This window comes from Phaenicophaeus curvirostris, chromosome 2 (assembly GCF_032191515.1).
Source record: "Phaenicophaeus curvirostris isolate KB17595 chromosome 2, BPBGC_Pcur_1.0, whole genome shotgun sequence".
Lineage (NCBI taxonomy): Eukaryota > Metazoa > Chordata > Aves > Cuculiformes > Cuculidae > Phaenicophaeus > Phaenicophaeus curvirostris.
Window position 1 is genome coordinate 116,629,284 of NC_091393.1, and position 23,637 is coordinate 116,652,920.

Below are 23,637 nucleotides of genomic sequence, written 5' to 3' on the forward strand. Positions count from 1 at the left end.
GCAGATCTCTCGCTAATTTGGAGCTTCGGAGCCGGCTCTGACCTTGCATTTGAGCAGGGGAAAGGCTGCAGACAGAGGGGGGTCACACCGAGCACAAAGCGTTAAAATCGGAGCTTGGGAAGGACCAGAAGACACTTAAGCTTCAGGGGACATTTACCCGCGTGCCTGTGAGGGGGAAATGGAGCCCGCGCCACCTCCCGCCTCCGCTCGCCACGGACCGGACCCTCCCGGCGGCCCCGCGGGAGGCCGCTCGCCTTCCGAACCCCCAGGGGAGCCCCGGGGCTCCCGGTGGGGCGGGACTGGCGGAGCCCGCTCCGCCCCTCGCCCCTCGCCCCGGGTCGGGGGGGCGCGGCCGGAAGCGGGCGGGGCGCGCGCCGACGTGGCGAGAGCGGCACCGGGAACGGGAACGGAACCGGGACCATGCGGGGCGGCGGCGGCGCGGTGAGTGCTGGGGCGGTGGCGCGCGGGGAGGGGCCGTGGCTCCGTGTAGCCGGTACCGCCGCCTCCCCCCCCACCCAGGAACCGGGGAAGGACCGGGGCTCCGGAAACGGTGCCGCTGCCCCGGGGCTCCGCTGAATGGCCGGGGTTCCAGAACCGGTGCTGCCGTTCCCGGGAACCATAGAGTGCCTGGGGCTCCGGAACCGGTGCCGCCGTCCCCGGGAACCGGTGAATGCCCGGGGTTCCCGAGCCGGTACCGCTGCCCGGGCGCTCCGGTGAATGCCTGGGGCTCCAGAGCCGGTGCTGCCGCTCCCGGGAACCGGTGCTGTCCCGGTGAGTGCCCGGGAATTGAAGCCGGTGCTGCTGCCCCGGGGGCTTGGTGGGTTCCCACGACTCCGGTACCGCCGCCCCAGGGGCTCCGGTGAAGGACCAGGGCTCTGGAACCAGTACGGCGGTCGCCCCCGGGAACCGGTGCTGCCCCGGGGATTCAATGAGCACCGGGGGGCTCTGGTGAGTGTCCAGCGCTCCAGAACCGGTGCTGCTGCTTCCGGGAACCAGTGCTTCCCCCGTGAGTGCCCGGGGCTGTGGAACCGGTACCGCTGCCTCCAGGAACCGGCACTGCCCGGTGAGTGCCTGGAGCTCTGGAACCGGTACCGCTGCCACCCCTGGGAACCGGTGCTGCCCCGGTGAGTGCCCACGGCTCCGGAACTGGCACTGCTGCCCTTGGGGCTCTGGTACCGGTGTTGCCACCCAAGGCTTTCCAGTGAGTGCCTGGGGCTCTGGGACCAGAGCTGTTGAGTGCCCAGGGCTCCAGTGCCAGTGCTGGGTTTGGTGTCTGCGGCAGGAGCCCGTGTTCCATGACACGTGTGGTGGATAGAAATGAGGGGCTAAAACTGGGAGTTCCCCATGGGTAGTGGAGCCATTGACCAGCCCTGTTCCCGGGGTTTCCATCAGGATAGGGTTTGTTCTGCCAGGTGTGCCTGCTCCCAGCCTCAGGGAGAGCTCCTGGGATGTGTCCAGGCTCTGTCTTTCCTGATGCATTGTTTGGAGCAGCTGCCCCAGCAGCCAGTCGTGATCTCTCGAACATGTCACAGGGCGTAGGGCATCAGGAATGGCTCATACATGGATGGAGTCTTCTCATCTTCCGAGGCGCTAGGTTGATGTTTCTCTTTTTGCGACCTGTGTGAGGAAGTTGGCTTTTTGGTTTTCCATGCATCCAGCACTGGGACCTTCCTGCGCACTTTGGGTCCCTGCTTTCGAGGTGGGAAGTACACTGTACAAATAAAACACATTCAAAATGTTCATCGTTGCTGCTATCAGCTCCTCAGAAAGGAAGGATCAATCAGATTGGAAGAGACATTTAAGCTTAATCCAGTCCAACCATCAGGCCAACTCCACTATGTCTCTAAGTGCCATAGCCACAAAGCCCTAGTGTTTTTTTGAAGCCATCTAGGGATGTGGACTCCACCACTGCTCTGTAGAGATTCTGCTAGGGCTTCATCACTCTTTCTGTGAAGGAATTTTTTTTAATATCCAGTCTAAACCTTCCTTGGTGCAACTTGAGGCCGTTTCCTCTTGTACCGTCGCTTAGTACTTGGGAGAAGAGCTTGATCCCTGCCTGGCTCCAAACCCCTTTCTGAGGGTGGATGAGGCTGGCCGATGGCAGCGGAGCGTCACTTCTGTTGTGATAATGCCGCAGGCCTTGTCTTTCCACGCTGCTGCTTGGTGAGGTCTCCCTGTTTCTGATGGTGAGGTTTTGCTGTTTGCACCAGTGTGTAAACCCTAGCTGAATAACACACAAACACTCAGTTGGCTTTTCCTCCAAAGAAGTCAAGATGTGATTGTGAAATCATTGATCAAGCTGTTGTGAGTTTCTCTCCTGCGGCTTCCCTAACCTTTCCGTGAGCAAAACCTTGCTCTTGATGCCCAAGGAGAGTTGGCCGCTCCGTAGTCCCGCTCTCTGGATTCATCTGGATGATGTTGGTGCCTGCTCTGAACTCCCCATGTGGTGTTTGGAGTTTCTCTCCCAATCTGTGGTCCTGGCAGAGCGGACTGCTGCCTGCTCTTCTGCATAAATGAGAAGGCGAGAGCATAAGGGACAGATTGATGTTAAGTTTTTTTAGTTTTAATATTTTACTGGTGAATTTCATTTCCCTTGAAGCTGCCGATTCCCTGGTTTCGGTCCAGCACATGCAGTTTCTCGGCATCTCCTCCTCAGAAGTCATCACATTTTCATGATAGCTTCAAATACTGTCATATCCCTGTTCACTGCTTTTCTCGGATAATGTGCATTACGTCTTTCTCTGAAGAAGATGGGTAATTTATCCATATTCTTTCTTTTCTGTTTCCAGTTGGACTGGGGGTTGGACTGGATGACCTGTAAAGGTCTCTTCCAACCCAAAGCATTCAATGATTCTTAGCCCGTTCCTGTACATGGCAAAATCCTGCCTCTGTTCCTAGGTTACCGTCTTGGTATTTCATATAATTCTACTGAGCAGTGGTTTTTGTTTTCTAGTCTGTGTAACTAAGGTTTTTTTCCTTCGTTCAGTTTCCCAATGAAGAATGACATTGAGTCCTTGTTGGTATCTGGAAGAAGGTGATAAATGATTGTCCCCAGGCCACAAAAAATGTACAGCAAATGAGTTGTTTAACCTGACTTGGGAATGTCATAGAATCACAGAACCATGGAAAGGTTTGGGTGGGAAGGGACCTTAAAGCCCATCCAGTTCCACCTCCCTGCTCTGGGCAGGGACACCTCCCACTGGATCAGGTTGCTCCAAGCCTCATCCATCCTGGCCTTGAACACCTCCAGGGATGGGGTATCCATGACTTCTCTGGGCGTCCTGGGCCAGGGCCTCCCCACCCTCATGTCAGCAGTATCCATGTCAATGGTATTTGTTAAATTACACGTCTTCACAGAAGTGTAATAAGCGACAAGTAATAAGTGACAAAAAGTCTTTGTTAAATAAGGGTTCTGTGATGTGGGCAAAGTGAACATCTGGGCAGCTGATGGAGTATGGTGACGTAATTGAGATTAAAAATGAAAAAAGGGTGTAAAAGATACAAGAGAAAACATTCTCAGCATTGTAAATGCAATAATTATTTCATTAAGGAAAAAAGCACTGTGTAAAAATTAGTAAGCTAGAAAATATTGGTTGTCCTGTGATTAAGTCCAGGCAGAAAATGGGCACCACTGAGTGGATTTGAGACAGAGAACGTTGTCCCTTGGTGCGAGGGAAATGGTTGGTTTCACATGGGAAGCACGGGGGGGCGGCACATCCCTAGTCTGATTCCAGTTCAGCTGGAGATGAACAGGTTAAACACATCCTTGTAGAGAGAGCAGTGGTTTCTCTTCCACGTGCACCCTTGAAGCACAGGTGGTTGTTTTTAAGTGAAAAGCAAAACAGGCAAAAAGAAGAAAAATGATCACAGAATCACTAGGTTGGAAAAGACCCACTGGATCATCAAGTCCTACCATGATGCTGCTAACAGTAGTTGTTTTGCTTTGTTAGGACACCCGGCCTGGACATCGCAGACAGCAGAAGGACAAGCGGTCGCCAGGAAGCAAAAAGTAGGTGAATGTTCCTTGTCTTATTTGACTGAGGGCAAGAAAAAAGCTGAGAGATTCCTACTGGAAAACCATATTTGGTCTTTACATAATATTCTGAGTTTTGAGAGCTGAAGTTGTTTTGACTTGTGTGATGACAGTCTCAACTGACCTTGTTTATTGGTTTGTAGGAAAAGCGCTTTTCTGATACTTCCAGGGGCATTAGCTTTCATTTATTGTTTTTAAAAGGATTTTAACACCAGACATAAATATTTCATGTTCCAGGCCCAACAGTGTTCCAAATCTATGTGTTTTGAGTGTGATTGCAATGGAAGGGCTTTAAATTGAGAACTCCTTTCTCCATCCTTCTGCAGTATCTCCTTACACATGGTGTGTACTGGTCTGGCCTGGACCATCAGTGTCCTTTGCGTGTTACTGCCTGGGTTAATGTGTTAAAGTGTGATCTCCACAGCTCAGGGTGTGGAGAGAATCGCTGGGGTGGCCATCGCAGACGTCATTCAAGCGAACCCCTTTTTGTGAACTGAGTTTGTGAATTTTGAGGTTGTGAGTTGTGGTAGCAATGGGGTGTGCAGAAGGTGTTCCTGTTCTCCATGCTTTCCCACACGATCTAGCTGGATATGTTGAAGTGAGGTCCGGATCTGATCTGAGGACTGGAGCACCTCCTGTGTGAGGACAGGCTGAGAGGATTGGGGTTGTTCAGCCTGGAGAAGAGAAGGCTCCAGGAAGACCTTACAGCAGCCTCCAGTACTGAACAGGGCTCCAGGAAAGCTGGGGAGGGGCTCTTGATCAGGGAGTACAGGGATGGGATGAGGGGGAATGATTTGAAGCTGCAAGAGGGGAGATTGAGATGAGATCTCAGGAAGAAATGTTTTCCTGTGAGGGTGGTGAGGCCCTAGCCCAGGTTGCTACAAGAAGTGGTGGCTGCTCTGTCCATGGAGGTGTTGAAGGCTGGGTTAGATGAGGCTTTGAGCAACTTGATCTAGTGGGAGGTGTCCCTTCTCATGGTTTGGAACTGGATGGGTTTTAAGGTCCCTTCCCACCCAAACCATTCCATGATTCTGTTACTCTGTTATTCTTTCCTCTCACATTAGTACTAGTAATTGGTACGTTACAATTAGTATTTGCCCAGAGAGCAGATGCTCTGTCTGCCTGTGACACCCCATCACTTCACTGCCATACAGCGTCATGAACATCCAAGCTTTCCAGTAGCATGAGGAATATTGGGAAACAGGGAAGCAAAGTTCCTAGTGATCTCTAGGAAGGAAAATCGGTGCTGCTGGCTGCTCTGAGGCTTAACGTGGTGATTAGGAGGGTATAGTGTATGCCTTCGTTGCTGAAGGCCTTTCTGGTTAAATTTCTTACTGGTGTAAGGTCTTTTAATTGTTTAGTGTTAGGAATATGCACTGAAGGAGATCATGCCTTTCATGGGATTGAAAAGGTCTCTTGTCATGATGCGTTGCAGAAGAAATTCATATTTCCCACACTGTTAGCTTAAGGATAAGCGTATATTTTTAAATAGAGATTAACTTGTTTCCATTTCTGAAGTTGAAGGTTTGATGTAGGATGAATATTTTTTTCTGCTCTTCTCAAGTAACTTGCTAATGTCATTCTCTAAAAGATGCACTGAAAAGTGGCGTTTAGGGTGTTTTGTCTTGCTGGCCTATTCAGTTCACAGAACTCAGGAGGTGGCAGTGAGCTATGAGGTGAATTTTTAGAGTGCTTGGGAAAATGAAAGCAATGTTTTCTGTCAGGTTATTGTGGGAGTATGTGTATATGTACATATATAGATGGGGTTTCAAGCTGATGTTTTCCAGGTCTAAGCAACTGAAGGAGGTAGAAACTACGGCACTGGGACTGAACAGTAACTATGATGAGACAGTCAGCAACGTTTCTTCTTCATCACTGAAGAGCCGAGAGAATGGAAGCGCAGAGTCCAGAAGCAAGCGGACCATTCGCAGACCTGCTTACTGGTTGGAAATGAGAGGAATAAAAAACAGCATTAACAAGTCTTCAGAAAGAAAAGGTACTCATCGCTCTTGGTTCAATGCAAAACTGTTTTTCTCTCTCGTTCTTTTATGAGATGAGATTACCTAGATGGGCCATGGCGGCTCTGGATATGCATGGGGAGTGAGAGGCTGGAGAGCAGCCCTGTGGAAAGGGATCGGGGGGTTCTGGTTGACAGCAAGTTAACCATGAATCAAGCAGTGAGCCCTGGTAGCCAAGAAGTTGGATGGGGCTTTGAGCAACCTGATCCAGTGGGAGGTGTCCCTGCCCATGGCAGGGAATTGGAATTGGACAGGCTTTGAGGTTCCCTTCCAACCCAAACCATTCCAGGATACTATGATGCTGTGTATGTGTACATGTGTGTGTGCACACAGATGCGTGATGTGGATCTGTCCTGGAGCTAGACTCGGTCTACTCAATATCTGGCCTATGGATCCTTGTGTCCTCAGTTCCTGGCACATGAATGCACCCACGACCGGCAGAGCTGTGCCAGTTGTTGGTATAGGCCCCCTTACAAGCAGGCTCACACTCCCAGCCACTGCTCTGCCATGGTCCCTCTGATCTGGTGTCAGGCATAACCAGACAGCCAAACACCTCTATATAAGCAAGAGGCTTTTATCCTCTTGCACCTCTTTTCCTGCACTTGATCCTCCCGAAATCAGCTAATTCTTTCCCTTTCACTTCCTTTGATACCGCTCCTGAACATCCCCGTTCTGTATAATCCCAAATTGCTCTTTGCTCACATCCCATGTGTCACACAACCCTGGGTGTTAACACCACACTCTCCCTTCTCCCCCATCTCCCCTCCCCGCCTTCTCCATTCCATGAAGCACTCCAGACAGTAGCTCCCATTGACTCATCCTGGTTGTTCTTCTGGGACAGACCTGGGAGGAAAGTGTCTGGTTCTTTGAGTGCATAATTTGCATTCCCCTGCCTGCCATTGTGTTTCTCTTGTGTTTATGGAGATAAGTCTTGGAGAGGCCTGGAAACAGTGAGGAGAGGCAGGGTATTACTTGAGTTTCCCCGCCTGCTGTTGTTTCTCTATGCTCCCTTTTGGTTTTGTGCAGGTGAGCTGTTTATAACAGCCCTGCACCTTTGAACTCTCTTCCTGAGGAGTATTGTTGTCCCAGGCCATGCTGAAGCACTGTTTCTTCCATATCTGCCATGTCAGAGGACTGCAGGCTGTGGAGAGCGTTACGTTACAGGGTTAAAAGGCTGTACTGAGCTCTCTGGCATCCAGGTGCCTTAAAAGGGCTACTGTTTTTTTAGAAGTATTGAATACAAGGATAAACTGAGGTGGCAGCAGCCTCAGAGCTGTTACTCAGACTGACTGGTGAGACTGAAGCATTGCTGTTCTTGCTCATTAACAGGAGAAGCACTGTTGAAAGGCAAGAGGAAATCTGAACAAGCAGAAGGCGAAGATCTCAAAGACTCACCCAAGAAGAAGCAGAAGATTTCGGGTAATACAAATAACTTGTAATTCCTAGTTAAAAGCCTCTGGATACTTCAGGCTTCCTCTTGTCCTCTGCTGTCATGCAGCTCTATTTCTGCTTCTGGGTATTTTGTTATAGGAGACCATTGACTGTTTCTGTTTTACAATGCAAGACTATTGTTTTTATTTCAGTCTGTCTTAGAAGTCCAATCAAGTGAAGGAGGAAATGGAGTAGGGGAAGTATAGGTTAGTCTGCTAAAAAGTTAAAGATCCTGTAGTTAAGAGGAAATTTTACCACAGCTGGGAAATGAAGAATGACCTCCTCGGTGTCAGCTCTTCAGAAGAGGGCTTGAGATTTGTAACATATCAAAAGCTGAACAGGAATCGGCAGTGCCATGCTTGTTTTTAAGAAGGCTGATGATGTACTGAGTTGTTTGAGCAGGAATGTAGACTTTCAGATATACGAAGTGATTCTTTTGCTCTAACACAGGGTTGCACTCCTCCAGCAGTGGGCACTGCAATTCAGGAAGTGTGCAGACCAGTGTAAGAAAGAGAAGAAAGCAAAAAGAATAACCTATCAGAAAACACGGAAACAATAGCGGTGGTTTAGTGTAAAGAAAACAGGAGTGAGCAGAGGAATAAGACTGTCCATGTGGTTGTAAGATGGTCAGGTTGGCTCAGCTGTTCTGTGAACAGAGGATGTTTCAGGGTGAAGGGTACCCATCCCCTGAGCTTTCTCTATGAACAACCTTACAGACAAATATCTGGACTGGGCTAACGCCTGCAGCTGTAAATGGCTATGAATTTTGAAAGGGAGTTGGGAACATGATATTGAAATTCCTTTAAAATAAAGGGAAAAAAGCATTGCACGTTTCTGAATGAGTGGCTTTGAGGCAGCAGATGAAATAGCCTCCTAGCAAAAAATCCTTGCTTGTTTATAATAAGGCTCACAGAATTAAGTCTTCTTGTCTTTCTTGTTTGTGTTATGACAGGAAAAAAGCAGCAAGCTGGAACACACCAAAACTCGAAGACAAAAGGCCACTCTGTTCAGAAAGAACCGGCGACTTATGGTGCAGGTAAGAAGAAGCAGCAGTTGCTCAAAACCGTTTTTAAAGCAGGTGAAAGATAAATGCGATTCTGGATTCAGCTGCGTGTGTGATGTTTCCGTTTTGTTGTTCACTTTGCTGTTGACAAGGAAGAACTGGTTGCTGTCCTTCTTGCACTGCGTCAGTACAGCAGAGCAGGATTGGAGAGACTAACAGCATAGTTCCATGTGGTTTTACCCCTTTGTGATGGAACAGGGAAGGGTCACTTTTTGAACCGAGCAAAAGGCTGGTGAAACAGTAAAACTCAAAAATATTTATACTTTTTCATTCAGCAGAATATGTTTGCAGAAAAATCTTTGTAGCTGTTGCTGCCAGATCACCTCTTCTGGTAACGTGGTAGACAGAGACCCCGGCAGTCCATCATGAGAAATAACATCATCCTTGGCTTAGCACTTGGGATGATTTGGTGTGTGTAGCTCACAGCACTCATTAAATACCCCAGTTTCTGCCAAGGGCTCCTTGGCTCACAGACTTCTTACTTGCCACTTGGGGAGGGACAACCCTGGCCTGTTACTGCTGGGCAAAGAGGGAAACCTTGAGATCTTTTTATGACAAGAATTCATGCAGATGGCTACTAAGCTACTTTCTTCCCAGAACCCACTACAGTAATTTTTAATCCTTGTGGATTATGCCAAGCTTTTTGTTTGGCATTTCAAAAAGAGGCCAGGAACTGGAAACTACGCCACACAGGATGCTTTTCCTTGGCTGTTGAGTAACTTGGCCTGGTGGTGCAGTTCTGTTCACCGTCAGTGCCAAAACTGCTGGCTGACATAAGCGGAGTTTGAAAGATTCGGTTGGTAGAACTGAGCAGTGGGCTGTTCTGAAGCTGTCACGTCTGTGACTACTTTTGTTCTGAAACCCTTTTTGCCGAAAAAAGGTTTACTCTGCATGCTGAAGTAATTGTGTAATAAAAATGAATGAAGGGAAAGTCTCTACTGAAAAAGTGAAAGAAAACTCTTTGTGGGGGTATATAGTAATACTAAAGGGCTTTTATGAAATGATATCCCCAAAGGAGTGATGTCTGCTTTGTTACGCTAGGCATTTGAAGCTGCCTAAGCTGATGAGGTGTGGCTGAACACAAGTTTGATAGCGTGTGACTTATTTCTTTCCAGGATTCATGTGCACAGTGAAGGTAGAATAAAGATACTGTGTTTGCAGTTCTATTCCAAACCTTCTGTTTTGACAGGTAGCGTGGAAGAGCAATGGTCTTTGGAAATTCAGGAGAAGGGCCGAGTTACCTGCCCCACGTGCCGGGCTGTGGCGAGGAAGACTGTAGAAGGACTGAAGAAGCACATGTTAAATTGCAGGCAGGTAAGAACACAAGAGGTGACCAATGTTTTCTTGATTTCTCTGCAGCTTACTGGTAGAAATGCCTGCACACTGTTTGGTGTTGCATTTAAAACCAGTTTCATCTCATCATGTCTCTAAGCCAGAGTCCTTTATGCAGCTGTCCGCGGCCTTGGTGCTTCTTGTTTAGCTGGAGGTTTGGGGTAGTGAACAAAGGTGTGGCTATTTCCTTGTTGCCCTAAATCTTAGGCTCCGTAAAATCTCTTCTATTCTTAATGGGCAGTTACCAGTCTCAAATAAAATGTTCTGCTCTCTTGCTCATTTCCCACAAAGAGTTTCCCGCTGCTTTGGTTTATTTACAGTTGTACGCACCATGTCCTTGTTTGTTTCTAGGAGATGTTCACGTGCCATCACTGTGGAAAGCAGCTGAAGTCTTTAGGAGGGATGAAATACCATGTCATGGCAGACCATAACAACCAGGTAACACAACTGCGGGGCATCTAAAAGTCCTACAGGCAAGAGAGGCTTTTGTTCCTTCCCTGGTGCAAAAGGAAACAAAATGTGGTGTGCTTTCCCAGATGTTGTAGCTGTTCAAATCTTATCTAGCTGTTATTTTTCCTGTGAGATCTGACATCTGAGAGCGGTGTGGAATGTCATAAGAAATAGTAGACACACTGCATCTGAGAAAGAGGGGATGGGTTTCTCTTTAGGCTGGTTGTGTCACACGTAAAAGGAGTTCTCAGTCAGAAGAAAAATGATTGCTTGTTAGGCTGTGGTTTTCAATCCTTTGCTAGAAAGTAAAAGTTTTTCTATACCCAGAACAGACCAGATTTCAGTTATTTTCAAGTACAAGGCAGAAGCAGCAGTTTAGTCCTTGTCTCTGTTTGCTGTAAAGATACAATACTGCAATCTGCTTTTCCTCTTTACTATAACTTTAAAGAAGGCAATGTCTCCTGCTGTGGTTGTGAAGAATTAGAACTTTAGAAAAGTCATTTGGAAGTTTGGGTAAGGTTCAGATAATTCACAGAGTCACTAGTAACATTTATTACTGTTTTTTTATATAGTTCCCAGTGCTGTGGTTTCCGAACTTAGAGCTGCACTGGTAAATGAAACAGGCCAGGGATCATGTTCTGGCATAGAGGAATAGATCTGTTACTCAGTTCTAACTTTTTATTCAGTCTAGATGTAATATTATTGTAAGGTGGCATAGGAAATAGTGTGCAATAACCATTGGAGAGAGAACAGAGAAGAACTTTAGCTGTACAGAATCATAGAACAGTTTCGGTTGGAAAAGACCTTTTGAGATCGTTGAGTCCAACCATCGATCCAGCCCTGCTAAGTCCGCCACCAGACCATGTACCCAAGCATGACGTCTACTTGTCTTTTAAACACCTCCAGGGATGGGGACTCAACCACCTCTCTGGGCAGCCTCTGCCAGTGCCTGAGAACCCCTTCGGTAAAGAAATTCCTCCTCATATCCAACCTAAGTCTCCCGTGGCACATCTTGAGACCATTTCCCCTTATCCTGTCGCTGGCTGTCAGGGAGAAGAGACCAACCCCAGCCTTACTACTACCTCCTTTCAGGAAGTTGTAGACAGTGATGAGGTCTCTCCTCAGTCTTCTTTTCTCCAGACTAAACAGCCCCAGCTCCCCCAGCCACTCCTTATACAGCTTGTGCTCTAAACCCTTCCCCAGTTCTGTTCCCTTTCTTTAGATGTTCTCAATGTCCTTTTTATAATGAGGGGCCCAAAACTAAATACGGTATTTGAGGTGTGGCCTCACCAGCTCCGAGTACTGGGGAAGGATCACTTCCCTTCTGCCGGCCACACTGTTCCTGATGCAAGCCAGGATGCTCTTGGCCTTCTTGGCCGCTTGGGCCACTGCTGGCTGGTGTTCACCCAGCTGTCAACCAACACCCTCGAATCCTTCTCTGCCGGGCAGCTTTCCAGCCACTGCTCATAAACCCTGGAGCGCTGCATGGGGTTGTTGTGACCCAAGTGCAGGACCCAACACTCAGCCTCTTTGAATCTCATGCAGTTGGCCTCAGCCCACGGATCCAGCCCATCCTGTCCAGGTAGTTTAGCCCAGTTGCATAACCTTTACAGGCAGTTACTCTGCTTAGCTTTAGTCAGGCTAGATGGAAGTGGTAGACCAGTATATGTCAAAAATGGAAATATCCACCCTTGTCCTTGCCAGCAGCTGTAGTTTGGGACTATTTCTGATCGAGATTTTGTTCATAGAAAGCTATCTAAATATTAAAACTCTTACCTGCAAGGTGGTTTTAAAGATAATTCAGTTGTTCTGGGATGTAGACAGTGATTTTGTATTATATATACTTCTGTAAAATCATACATTGCAGAGATTTAATTATTTTAGAAGCTTTCCTTCAGTAGCGAAGTTGAGTAGTGAATTCCCTATGAGAAGAATTGTAAATGCTGAGCATCCTGTGTTTTTCCTCATCTTTCCATTGTGCTTTAGCCGGTTGTGAAGGAGGGAGGAGAACTGGATGAGCAGCTTGAGCGAGACCGCCTTCGCAAGGTTTTGAAGCGTATGGGAAAACTAAAGTGTTCGAGGGAGGTAAGCTGCATTGTGCCAATTATCCCACGTTAAACAGTAGCGGATGTGTTGTGAGAGTTGTGCTGGGTGTGCTGTGCTGCTGGGCAGAGCTGGATTTCATGGAATCGTAGAATGGTTTGGGTTGAAGGGACCTCAAAGCCCATCCAGTTTCAATCCCCTGCCATAGGCAGGGACACCTCCCACTGGATCAGGTTGCTCCAAGCCCCATCCAGCCTGGCCTTGAACACCTCCAGGGATGGGGCAGCCACCACTTCTCTGAGCAACCTGGGAGAGGGCCTCCCCACCCTCACAGGAAAACTTTTCTTCCTGATATTTCAATTTCCCCTCTTTCAGCTTCAAAACATTCCCCCTTGTCCCATCCTTGCAATCCCTGATCAAGAGCCCCTCCCCGGCTTTGCTAGAGCCCCTTTCAGTACTGGAGGCTGCTGTCAGGTCTTCCTGAAGCCTTCTCTTCTCTAGGCTGAACAACCCCAACTCTCTCAGCCTGTCCTTATATGGGAGGTGCTCCAGCCCGCAGATCATATCCATGGCCTCCTGTGGACCCCTCTGGGGTCCTGGATTTGTTTGAAGATCCTAGCAGTGCTTTTAAGCCAAGGTATCACAGAATTGTTTGGGTGGGAAGGAACCATTATGGGTCATCTGCAATGAGCAGGAATATCTCCAACCGTATGAGGTTACTCAGAGCCCAATCCAACTGCCCTTGACAGACCACCTGTCTGGGAAGCTTGTGCTAGTGTGTCACCACCTGCATCATAAAAAAATGCTGAATGTTTGTTGTGTCCCAAGGGGGATTGAGAGAATACAAGATTGTTTCTTGTGTGCACCAGACGTATTATATTAATGTGTACTTCTGCTCTTTGCTTAAGTTGTTTGTGATAGCTGGGAAGATGATTTTATGCATAATTAACCATGTGAGATTGCCTGTGGTTTCTGAAAATATTGGCTGGCCACACCTAGAAGAGGGGATGGAGCCAGATGGGCACTAAAAACTTGCTGATGTGTTTGATTTGTCCTGTTTGTAAGTTCAGCGTTAAGTTGATCAGTGTGTTTATGGTGAGAGGTTACTCTGGTTGGTGACGTCTACAGGGACCGTTGGAGTTCTTGCGCTCCACTGTGGCATGAGACAATAGAATGAAGTGTGGCATCATGGAATGGTTTGGGTTGGAAGGGACCTTAAAGATCAGGCTGCTCAAAGACCCCATTCAATCTGGCCTTGAACACCTCTAGGGATGGGGCTTCCACAACTTTCCTGGGCAGCCTGGGCCAGGGCCTCCCCACCCTCATAATGAAGAATTTCTTCCTAATGTGTAATCTAAATCTTCCCACTTCCAGTTTAAAGCCATTCCGCCTTTGTCCTGTCATCACGTGCCCTTGTATAAAGTCCCTCCCCAGCTTTCCTAGGTCCCCTTTCTGTACTGGAAGCTGCTCTAAGGTCTCCCTGCAGCCTTCTCTTCTCTTGGCTGAACAACTGCAACTCCTTCAACCTGTTGAGTGCTTTTTTTCTTCTGCATTGACAGGGCTGCACAGGCAGCTTCACTAGCATAATGGGATACCTGTATCACATTAAAAAATGTGGGAAGGCTGCTTCTGAGCTGGAGAAAATGGCTATGAAGTGCCATCACTGCGGAAAAGCGTACAAGTCAAAGGCGGGACTTGTTTACCATCTCCGATCAAAGCACGGGCCGGTAAGTGCCAAATGCCATCATGTGATGGTATTTCAGCCACTTGGACTTCGAGGCATGCATGGACTTCTGTCTGCTGTTGGGCAGGTCATTAGCGATGGCAAATCTTTGCATTCCCCTGTCTCTCTGGAGTGATCTGTCCTTGATACTTTCCTTCTGGCAGCAGATGATGCTGTTCTGTGACCAGGATGAAGTTTTTAATAGTAAATCACCATGGCAGCAGCAAACTTCCCTAGCCAAACTTTTGCTCCATAGAACAATGGTGTTGAAATGTATAACTTGAGATGCTCTTCTTTGCTCTTCAGAGACGCCGCATTGGAGCAGAGCAGGCAGTTCTCTGCTTGCTGTCACTGAGGGTTTCACCACAAATGACATAATGTCCTGCCAGGAGCAGTGGCTGCATGAACCTCTCTGCTTGAGCCCTACTGTTGTGACCCCCCCAAGAAGATCCAGGGGTCTGGCTTGCTCCTGGGGTGCAGGAGCATTGTTGGGAGGGATTTGGCAGAGTGTTTATTCACGATATTTAGTATAACTGAAATAAAAAACAGTGAGGGAGACTCACCTACTTTCCCTTTCGTTGCAGGTTACTTTCCTCCATGAGGAGAGAAGAACAGAGAGCCTGAAGGAAATAAAACGGGAGACAAACAGCACAGGCAGAGTCCAGAGGAGATCTGCGAAAGTGGCAATCTACTATCTCCACGAGCTAGCTGGAGAAGAGCTGGCCAAGGAGTGGCCCAAGAGGAAAGTTCTGCAGGACTTGATTCCAGATGACCGGAAGGTACAAGGCCATAAAAATACAATCTGAGTCTTCACATCAGATGAATTTTGCCCTGGCATCTACCCAGTGTTGCCAGTGTTTATGGCCCATGGAAAACAATATTGAGGCAGTAATATCTTGTGGGAGAGGTCAGGTTTTGCTCGCTCTGGTCTTAGATATATGGCATTAATGCAGTAGCAATTGCTGTGGGATAAATCTTTCATCCAGGCAGGCTGTAATGACTTTCAAGTCCCATTACAATTACAATTTTCAGTGGGCACAAGTAAGGAAAGTAGTTACAAGCAGTGCATTGCTCACAAGTCGTACGCTGCAGGTCACTGCCACCATGCAGTTTCATAGCTTTTCAAGCTTCTGAGTTTCCAGGAGCATCTTTTAGGCTGTCAGGGAAAGCAGGGAAAAGGACAACTTGTGATTTTAATGAGGTAAGTTTGTTTACAGGAATTGTTAAAGTTATGGGAAGCTTTGGATCGTGGTGTTGTGGGGCTTTTCTAGATTCAATTACATTTGTAGAGAGTCAGTGAGACGGGAAAGGATTGGTTATTGAGAGTTTGGCTATTGGAATAGGAGAAATAGCACTTTTGTCTCCCAGCCTGGGAGAGAAAGAGATGTGCTTGACGCTATGTGCAGCCACCATTGCTTCCAGCTTCCAATTCCATCTCTTTATCTCAGCTGAAATACACTCGTCCTGGGCTGCCGACGTTTAGTCAAGATGTGCTGTGCAAATGGAAAACGGAGATAAAAATGTACCGGAGAGTCCACTGCCCAAACCAGGTAATCCTTAAATGTTTCTAAAGCTTCAAAGATTTCAGGTCTGTATGAGCCAACAGCTTTCCACAACCTTGGAACTGCATGTTGTCTCTCTGCGGGAGACAAATCCTGCTCCATCTCAGCGGTGTTGGTGGTGTAAGACCCTGCTTGGAAGGGACTGCCCTTGCCCTACCCACCCTCACCACTCTCTACCCAGTTTTCAGTTTTGCGTTGTTTCCATTGATGTGGGATGCAGTTCTTCTGTGCCACGAGGTACGCATGTGGTGCAGGAGACGCTGAAGTGTCTCATAATTGTGCTGTGTCTGATATTGATCTCTGCTGCGCTTCAGGCAAAATGCAAACTCCATCATTTTTCTCAGGCTTTTGTGTCAATGTAACGATGACAGGAGTCTCTTTATGTCATCTAAATGTGCTCAGAAACTGGAAATATTTACCTCATTGAAAGCTTAAGTCTCTCTTAATGGTCTATTTACCAGAAGATTTCTGGCTTTGTAAGACCCAGTATCTCCGTCCCGCTAACTCTTTTATTCCTTTTGTAATTACCTTCCAGAGAACAGGACTTTCTTGAGCAGGAAGACATGATCTCTTACTAGAGCTTGGCTGACATGCACTTTTTTATTGTTTCAGGGTTGTGAATCGGTGTATGGCAGCGTCTCAGGACTCAAGTCTCACCTCGGCACATGTACCTTGGTTGGTAGCCTTCCTGACCCACTACCAATAGCCCAAGTGTCCCTGTCCCTCAGATACATCCCTGTTCAAGCTGTTGTCCTGTCATCTGCTAATCTGAGTCACAATTACAGTGCTTCCCTGTGTGCTGGTGGGGTTGCCGTTGCAAAACGTGCTTCAGGCAAGGAGGAAGCACCTTTCTGGCATGCGTTTTAGTGAAACTGCAGTCCTAGCTGTAGGTTCACAGCTACAAGGGCATTTTTTCCCAGACACAGTGCTGGAGACCTTGTAAAGTCTCACAGAGTAACCGTGTGCTTTGTGGGCATTAACTGTCGATAATGCCAGTGCTCCTGTTGAGGACGCATTATTCGATATGGATGAGAGTGTCTCCTTCTTACTGCTGAATTATTTCTGAGCAAGATGCAAACACAATGTACAGGTCTATCAGCCTTCTGGGTGGCAATTGGTGACGGATATTTTTTGTTTGGTGCCAGGGAGACTTTGTGGCTGGTAAATACAAGTGTCTGCTGTGTGAGAAGGAGTTCATTTCGGAGAGTGGAGTCAAGTATCACATCAACTCTGTGCACGCTGAGGTAAGGCAGGTGGAACAGAAGCCCTCAAACCCCAAGTTACTGGAAGCGGGGAAGGTGTCTGGGGAAGGAAATGCTGGCTGCTTGCCCTGGGTTATTTTTTCCTTGCTAACTGTTGGGAACAGGACTGGACTCGAGTGGCTTTTGGTTTGCTTGAACATATCTGTGTGTTGGTCTGGGGAGCAGGTTCAGCTCTTCAGCATTTCCCATGCCTTTAGCCAGGTGACTGCCAAATCAAATCTGAATCCTCTGAGATGGTGACACCCGAGGAGGAATATCAAAGGACAGAGATTTGTTAAGCAGCTGTCTTTCTAAATTTCACATTTTGGAAGCCCCTGTCCCTCAAGGCAGCTTTATTATAAGCCCTGATAGGCTCTGTATTGTATTTCCACCATCAGTACCAACTTATTGCCTTCTAAACCCTCCAGGACTGGTTTGATGTGAACACAACTACCACGAAAAGCTTTGAGAAGCTGATGAAAATCCGCCAAAGGGAAGAGCAGAGGAAGCAATGGAAGAAACGTCCTTTGACCCGGGGCAAAAAGAAGAGAACCGGGACCCTGTCTGCCAAGAAGCTCCCTGCTGCTGGGGTTGAAAAAACGAGGAGGAGTAAGAGAAGTTGTCCACAGCGAGTGGACAATGAGAGCGTGAGCAGTGAGGAAGGGGAGCTCCAAGTTGCACAGAGAGCTGAATTTCCTAAAACCAGCCGCAAGCGAGGCCGGAAGTAAATCCCACGAAGAAAAGAAGGAGTAATCCTAAAGCTTTTCAGTTACAAGACCCACTTCTGCAAGAGTCACAGCCCATAACACTACTATAAGTGACTGAATGTCTTTGGGACTGTGACTGCGTTCTTCTCGGTAACCTTGATTTTGGAACTGTTGCCTCTGGTCAGCTGTGAGAGAGGTCAAACCAAAGCTGTGGGACAGGCTGCCTCTCCTGACGTTCTTCCCTTGGACAGTGGCGCTAGCAGCATACCCAGCATCATTCCTGCTCTGGTTACAGTCTGGGTTTGGGTCACATTAGTTGCTTGTTTAGTGGTTTCCAGTACAGCAGCTGTTTTGTCATCTTCCTCTGAAGGGTGAGATCAGGGTTCTTTTTTAGCAGTTTTCCCTACAAGGGGCTGACAGGCACAGGGTTTAATCCTCCTTAAGGGGGGAATCCTTTCTTGCACAGTCTGCACAGAAACAAGCCTGCCCTGTAGATGTCCTGTCCGTTGTCAGCAAGGCTGAGCGTGTGCTCCAGTCTGGTGCGCGAGGCACTGTCTGCGTTCAGCCTCACCACCAGACAGGAGCACACCCGCCTTGCTCTGCTTTGCAGTGACGGGACATCGTTATTGCCCTCATCAGGAACCCAGTATTTCCCCAGCATCTGTCTTCTGTTGCACTGGGCATTGAATGTACATGGAGGGTCTTCCAAGTCCAATGAGGAATAAACACTCTCCAGCCTTTTGGAGATGTGCTGGCCTTTCTGAGACCCCAGTAACTAATGTAATAAGATGCCTTCATGGCCCCTCTGAAGACTGCTTGTTTCAGACTCACCTGCAAAACAAACTTGCTGGAAGGCCGCATTTATCTCCAGTAGCACTCCTGCTGATGCTGAAGCCTGGATTCCACTGAACCGCCTTGCTGGTGCTGTTCTTTTGTCGTGCCTGTGCTCCCATAAGGTCCTTTTCTTTTTTTTTTCTGCACTGTAGACACCGCCTTCCTTGTCTGACATCACCTGCTCCCTTTTTGTGAATGAGGCATATTAGCTGTGGCTTCCCTGTTTGGAAAAGGTTAAAAGAAGAGGGTTCATGGTTTTAATTCATGTGTTGGCATGAACTCTGGATCACGGGGAACATCTTCCTGTGCTCCATAAGTGCAGCAGATAGCACAGAAACCAGTAGGAAGCAGCAGCACTGGCAGCCCAACCAGGAATTTACAAAATTTGACCTTTTCCTTGCAGTTTTGCAGGCAAGCAAATAGGCAGCTGGCTCTGTGTCACCTCCTCATGAATTCTCGCTGTCCGCTGAAGCTGCTGGTGCTCAATTTGCAGGGAAGCCATTGCAGTGCCTGGTGATCAGGCAGGTCGTTGCGTGTTATTCCTGGAATAATCCCACCGGTGCTGGCAGCACGGAGTGCTGCACAGCCAGGCTGCTTTTGAGACCTGCCTCTCCCATGTTATAAGCAAAGCAGACCCAGACAGGCACGGTCTGTCTCGCGTGGGGATCACCACCTGAATGGTATGAGGCAGCAAGCAGCCTGCGCTGCCATTTGGAACCATCCGTCCCCGGGGCTGCAGTGCTGGAAGCATAAATACAGGGACTTCTGTGCAGGATGCGTGAGGTTTGCAGGAAGAGGGCCAGCAAGATCGGAAGACAACAAAATAAAATGTCACCAGTGCGAGATTGTGGGTTCTGGTCTGTTTGGTGTGTGGTGTTCTTGGTGCCATCCCTGCTCGCACAGCACATGCCAGCTCCCTTGTCCTGCACGCTCTGGTGCTCCTCACCATTTCTCCTCAATGTCCACTCTACGCTGCTGTGCTTTGACCACACATTTACTGCCTTTCCGTCCAGTAGAGGGACAGCACAATAAACTCATGAATTAAAGGAGGAGGGTTTTTTTGTGGATTTCAATCTGGAATCTTATTTGCTGTCATTTATAAGTTACTAACCAGACCTGCTTTCTAGACATGGATACTCCGTGACCACCTGGATTTTGTGGAGTGACTTCAACAAGAGGAGTCTGAGGGGAGACCTCATTGCTCTCTACAACCACCTTAAAGGAGGTTGTAGTGTGGAGAAGAGACTAGCACCCACCAAATTAATAAGTGGTAGGATGAGAGGAAATGTCCTCAAGTTGTTCCAGGAAGGTTTAGATTGGGTATTAGGAAAAAATTACCAAAAGAGTGGTGAAACCCTGGCAGAGGCTGCCCAGGGCACTGGTGGGCAACTTCCCTGGAAGGGTTCATAAGCCGTGTGGTTGTGGCTCTTTGGGGACATGGTTTAGTCAGCTCGGTGGGCTTGGGCTGACAGTTGGACTGTATGAGCTGAGAGGTCTTTTCTGACCTTAATGATTCCATGATTCTATAACTTATTCCCTCACGTGCTATGGCACGTGGAAAAAAATTCCTTTCAACAGTCCATTCATTCTCCATTAGCGTTACAGCAGACTGCTTGCTGGATTGACTCATGCTGGTAAGAGGTGGTTGCATTGCTGGTAAAGAATGGGATCTCTTTTAGAAGCACTTGGAGCTGAAAACTGTTCCCCTTCAGCATATCTCTGCACTCCCTGAACAAGAGCCCCTCCCCAGCTTTCCCAGAGCACCTTTCAGTACTAGGAAGCTGCTCTAAGGTCTCCTCAGAGCCTTCTCCAGTCCGAACAACCCCAACTCTCTCAGCCTGTCCTCATACGGGTGGTGCTCCAGCCCTCGGATCATCTGTGACCTGCTTTGCCACAGTCCAGCAGATCCATGTCCTTCCTGTGCTGAGGACTCCAGAACTCAATGAAGGACTCCAGGTGAGGTCTCACCAGAGCATATTCCCCTCCCTCACCGTGCTGGTCGCACTGCTACGGATGCAGCCCAGGATATGATTGGCAAATGTTAAGTTATCTATAAGCAGGATGTCTGCGTGGCTGCAGTGTGCTGGGAGCAGAGCCAGGGCCCAGGACCAGTTCTTCCAGCGATTCGGTCTCCAGTGCTCGCTCGGTGACCTGTGTGATGAGTGGCTGGAGGGTGGGCATCACCCTGAGATGCTGCTGGGCTGCAACGCTGACAATGAAACCAGCACGAAGCGTGACATTAATTCTGAAGGTGTTGTGTGGTGCTGAAGGCCAGCTGTCTGCAAGATCAAATAGGTCAAGTTCCTAATTAAAATACAGCAGGATTAACAGTGAAATTGGGAGGTGGTGGCTATACTGGGCAGTTCTGCTGAGACATTAATTAGTACAGTGTCCCTTTTTATGCATGTTGTGTTGGGTCCAAAACCCATCTGAATTATGCTCAAAGGTCTACATCAGATGCATTTTTTTTAATAAGTGTGATTGCCCCTCAGAAGGGAGTCTCTGCTTTTTTCCAAAAGCAGGTAACCAAAGCCAGTTATTCAAGTAGAACCATGGAATGGTTTAGGTGGGAAGGGACCTCAAAGTCCATCCAGTTTCAGCCTCCTGGGACAACCTGGGACAGGGCCTCACCACCCTTACAGGAAAACATTTCTGCCTAAGATCCCATCTCAATCTCCCCTCTTACACTTTCAAACTATTCTCCCTTGTCCCACCCTTGCACTCCCCAGTCAAGAGCCCCTACCCATCTTTCCTGGAGCCCCTTTCAGTACTGGAGGCTGCTCTAAGGTCTCCCTGGAGCCTTCTCTTCTCCAGGCTGAACAACCTCTACTCTCGTAGCCTGTCCTTGTACAGGAGCTGCTCAAGTCCTGCAGTCCTGTGAGGGTGGGGAGGCCCTGCCCCAGTTGTCCAGAGAAGCGGTGGCTGCCCCATCCCTGGAGGTATTCAAGGCCAGGTTGGATGGGGCTTGGAGCAACCTGATCCAGTGGGAGGTGTCCCTGCCCTTCGCAGGAGGTTGGAACTGGATGGGCTTTGAGGTCCTTTCCAACCCAAACCACCCTGCAGTTCTACAATGGGAGCAGTTGCACTGCCAGCACGAGCAAACACAATGAGCAGCTTCCAGTGTCAGAGATGCAGATGGCAAATTAGGGTGGCCCTGTCAGAAACAATACCGGGAGGAGGTGTCAGAGGAAAGGCAGCAAGACAGCCCCGGGGGTGTGGGCAGCTAGAAATAGGGTTAGCATCCCCCAGTCCCACACTGAGGAGTGATCAGCCTCCGTCTCCACACTGGCCTGGCCAACATAGGCTCAGGTTCTACCCTGGACACGAAACAGACCGTTCCTGTTTCTCAGCCTCGTGTACTTGGCAGCTGTCAGGCGTATAAAGAGAAGCTGTCAGCACGTCCCCCTCAGTTTCATAGTTTCTAGGCTAAACAACCTGGCTGATTCAGGATTTCACCTTAAGCTGCTTTGCCCAAACTTCCCTCTGAAGTGAATTTTCTCCCTCCTTGAAGCCCAAGTCCCTGGCTGGACACCAAGCCCCAGAAGAGGCACCAGCACTACCAGGCAGAATCATAGAATCACCAGGTTGGAAAAGACCCACCCAATCATCGAGTCCAACCATTCCCATCAATCACTAAACCATGTCCCTCAGCACCTCATCCACCCGTCCCTTAAACACCTCCAGGGAAGGTGACTCAACCCCCTCCCTGGGCAGCCTCTGCCAGTGCCCAATGACCCTTTCTGTAAAAATTTTTTTCCTGATGTCCAGTCTGAACCTCCCCTCGTGGAGCTTGAGGCCATTCCCTCTTGTCCTGTCCCCTGTCACTTGGGAGAAGAGCCCAGCACCCTCCTCTCCACAACCTCCTTTCAGGCAGTTGGAGAGAGCAATGAGGTCTCCCCTCAGCCTCCTTTTCTCCAGGCTAAACACCCCCAGCTCTCTCAGCCGCTCCTCACAAGGCCTGTTCTCCAGCCCCCTCACCAGCTTTGTTGCTCTTCTCTGGACTCGCTCCAGAGCCTCAACATCCTTCTTGTGGTGAGGGGCCCAGAACTGAACACAGGATTCGAGGAGCGGTCTCACCAGTGCCGAGTACAGAGGGAGAATAACCTCCCTGGACCTGCTGGTCACGCCGTTTCTGATCCAAGCCAAGATGCCATTGGCCTTCTTGGACACCTGGGCCATTGGTGGCTCATGGTCAGTTGCTATCAACCAACACCCCCAGGTCCTTCTCCTCCAGGAGATGATGCATCAGAGCCACATCTGCCTCCCGCAGGCCGTGTCCCCATCTACACAGGCACATGATATCTCCTTTTTTGTGGCTGATGGTCACCACAGAGCAGTGTTCAGTTTTGGGGTACAGCCTTTGTCCAGTGCTCCTTGGTATTTGATAGGAATGGTTGGACTCGATGATCCGGTGGGTCTTCCAACCTGGTGATTCTATGATTCTATGTTTCAGTCTCTTTCTCACATCTCAAACCCCACATGCTGTCCAGTTGTCCCATCTTGAAAGGGCAGAAAAGAAATTAGCTGCTGGGAAAGATGATAAGGATCACAAACAGCACTGTGCATGAGCATCACAAACAATTATTAACTGTTTCTTACAATAGAAACTAGGAAGTGCCAGAAGAAATAATTGGGCAGCTGGTCTGAACCCAGCAGAATAAATTACTCTTCACATTGCACATAATTATACAGCAGAAGTCTTGACTTTACAATACCCTGCGAGAATCAAAAGTATGAATATCTGTTCTTGGGCAGCACTGAATTCCCCACAACCAGTTATGCAGCAGATAGTGAAAAAGCAACCCGTAACACCTCAACAAAGGAGCAAAAAAAGATTAATTGGGATTTATTAATAATTAGCAGAGGGGCTTTCCATGTTCATAAAGTCTCAAAGGACTGATATCATAGAGTCATAGAATGGTTAGAGTTGAAAGGGACCTTAAAGATCATCTAAATCCAACTCCGTTGACATGGGCAGGGGCACCTCCCACTGGATCAGGTTGCTCCAAGCCCCATCCAACCTGTCCTCGAACACCTCCAGGGATGGGGCAGCCACAGCTTTCCTGGGCAACCTGGGCCAGGGCCTCCCCACCCTCATGGTGAAGAAATTCCTCCTTATGTCTAGTCTGGGGGGTGCTGGGGTGATGCTGGTGACTTTGGGGGGGCTGGTGCGATGCTGGTGAATGGGGGCACTGGGGAC

The 23,637-nt window shown here is 48.6% G+C and overlaps 1 protein-coding gene across 1 annotated transcript; it reads left to right on the top strand.

Annotated features, from left to right (window-relative positions):
• The first annotated feature begins 405 nt into the window (after window positions 1-405).
• On the top strand, window positions 406-19,481 carry ZNF512 (zinc finger protein 512). Its single transcript, XM_069850528.1, has 14 exons — window positions 406-441; window positions 3,951-4,009; window positions 5,821-6,029; window positions 7,381-7,470; window positions 8,435-8,518; window positions 9,735-9,859; window positions 10,229-10,315; window positions 12,314-12,412; window positions 13,930-14,097; window positions 14,678-14,872; window positions 15,542-15,643; window positions 16,268-16,330; window positions 16,801-16,899; window positions 17,325-19,481. The coding sequence occupies exons 1-14, from the start codon at window positions 421-423 to the stop codon at window positions 17,622-17,624; spliced, it is 1,701 nt and encodes a 566-aa protein (XP_069706629.1). The 5' UTR covers window positions 406-420; the 3' UTR covers window positions 17,625-19,481.
• Window positions 19,482-23,637: the final 4,156 nt, after the last annotated feature.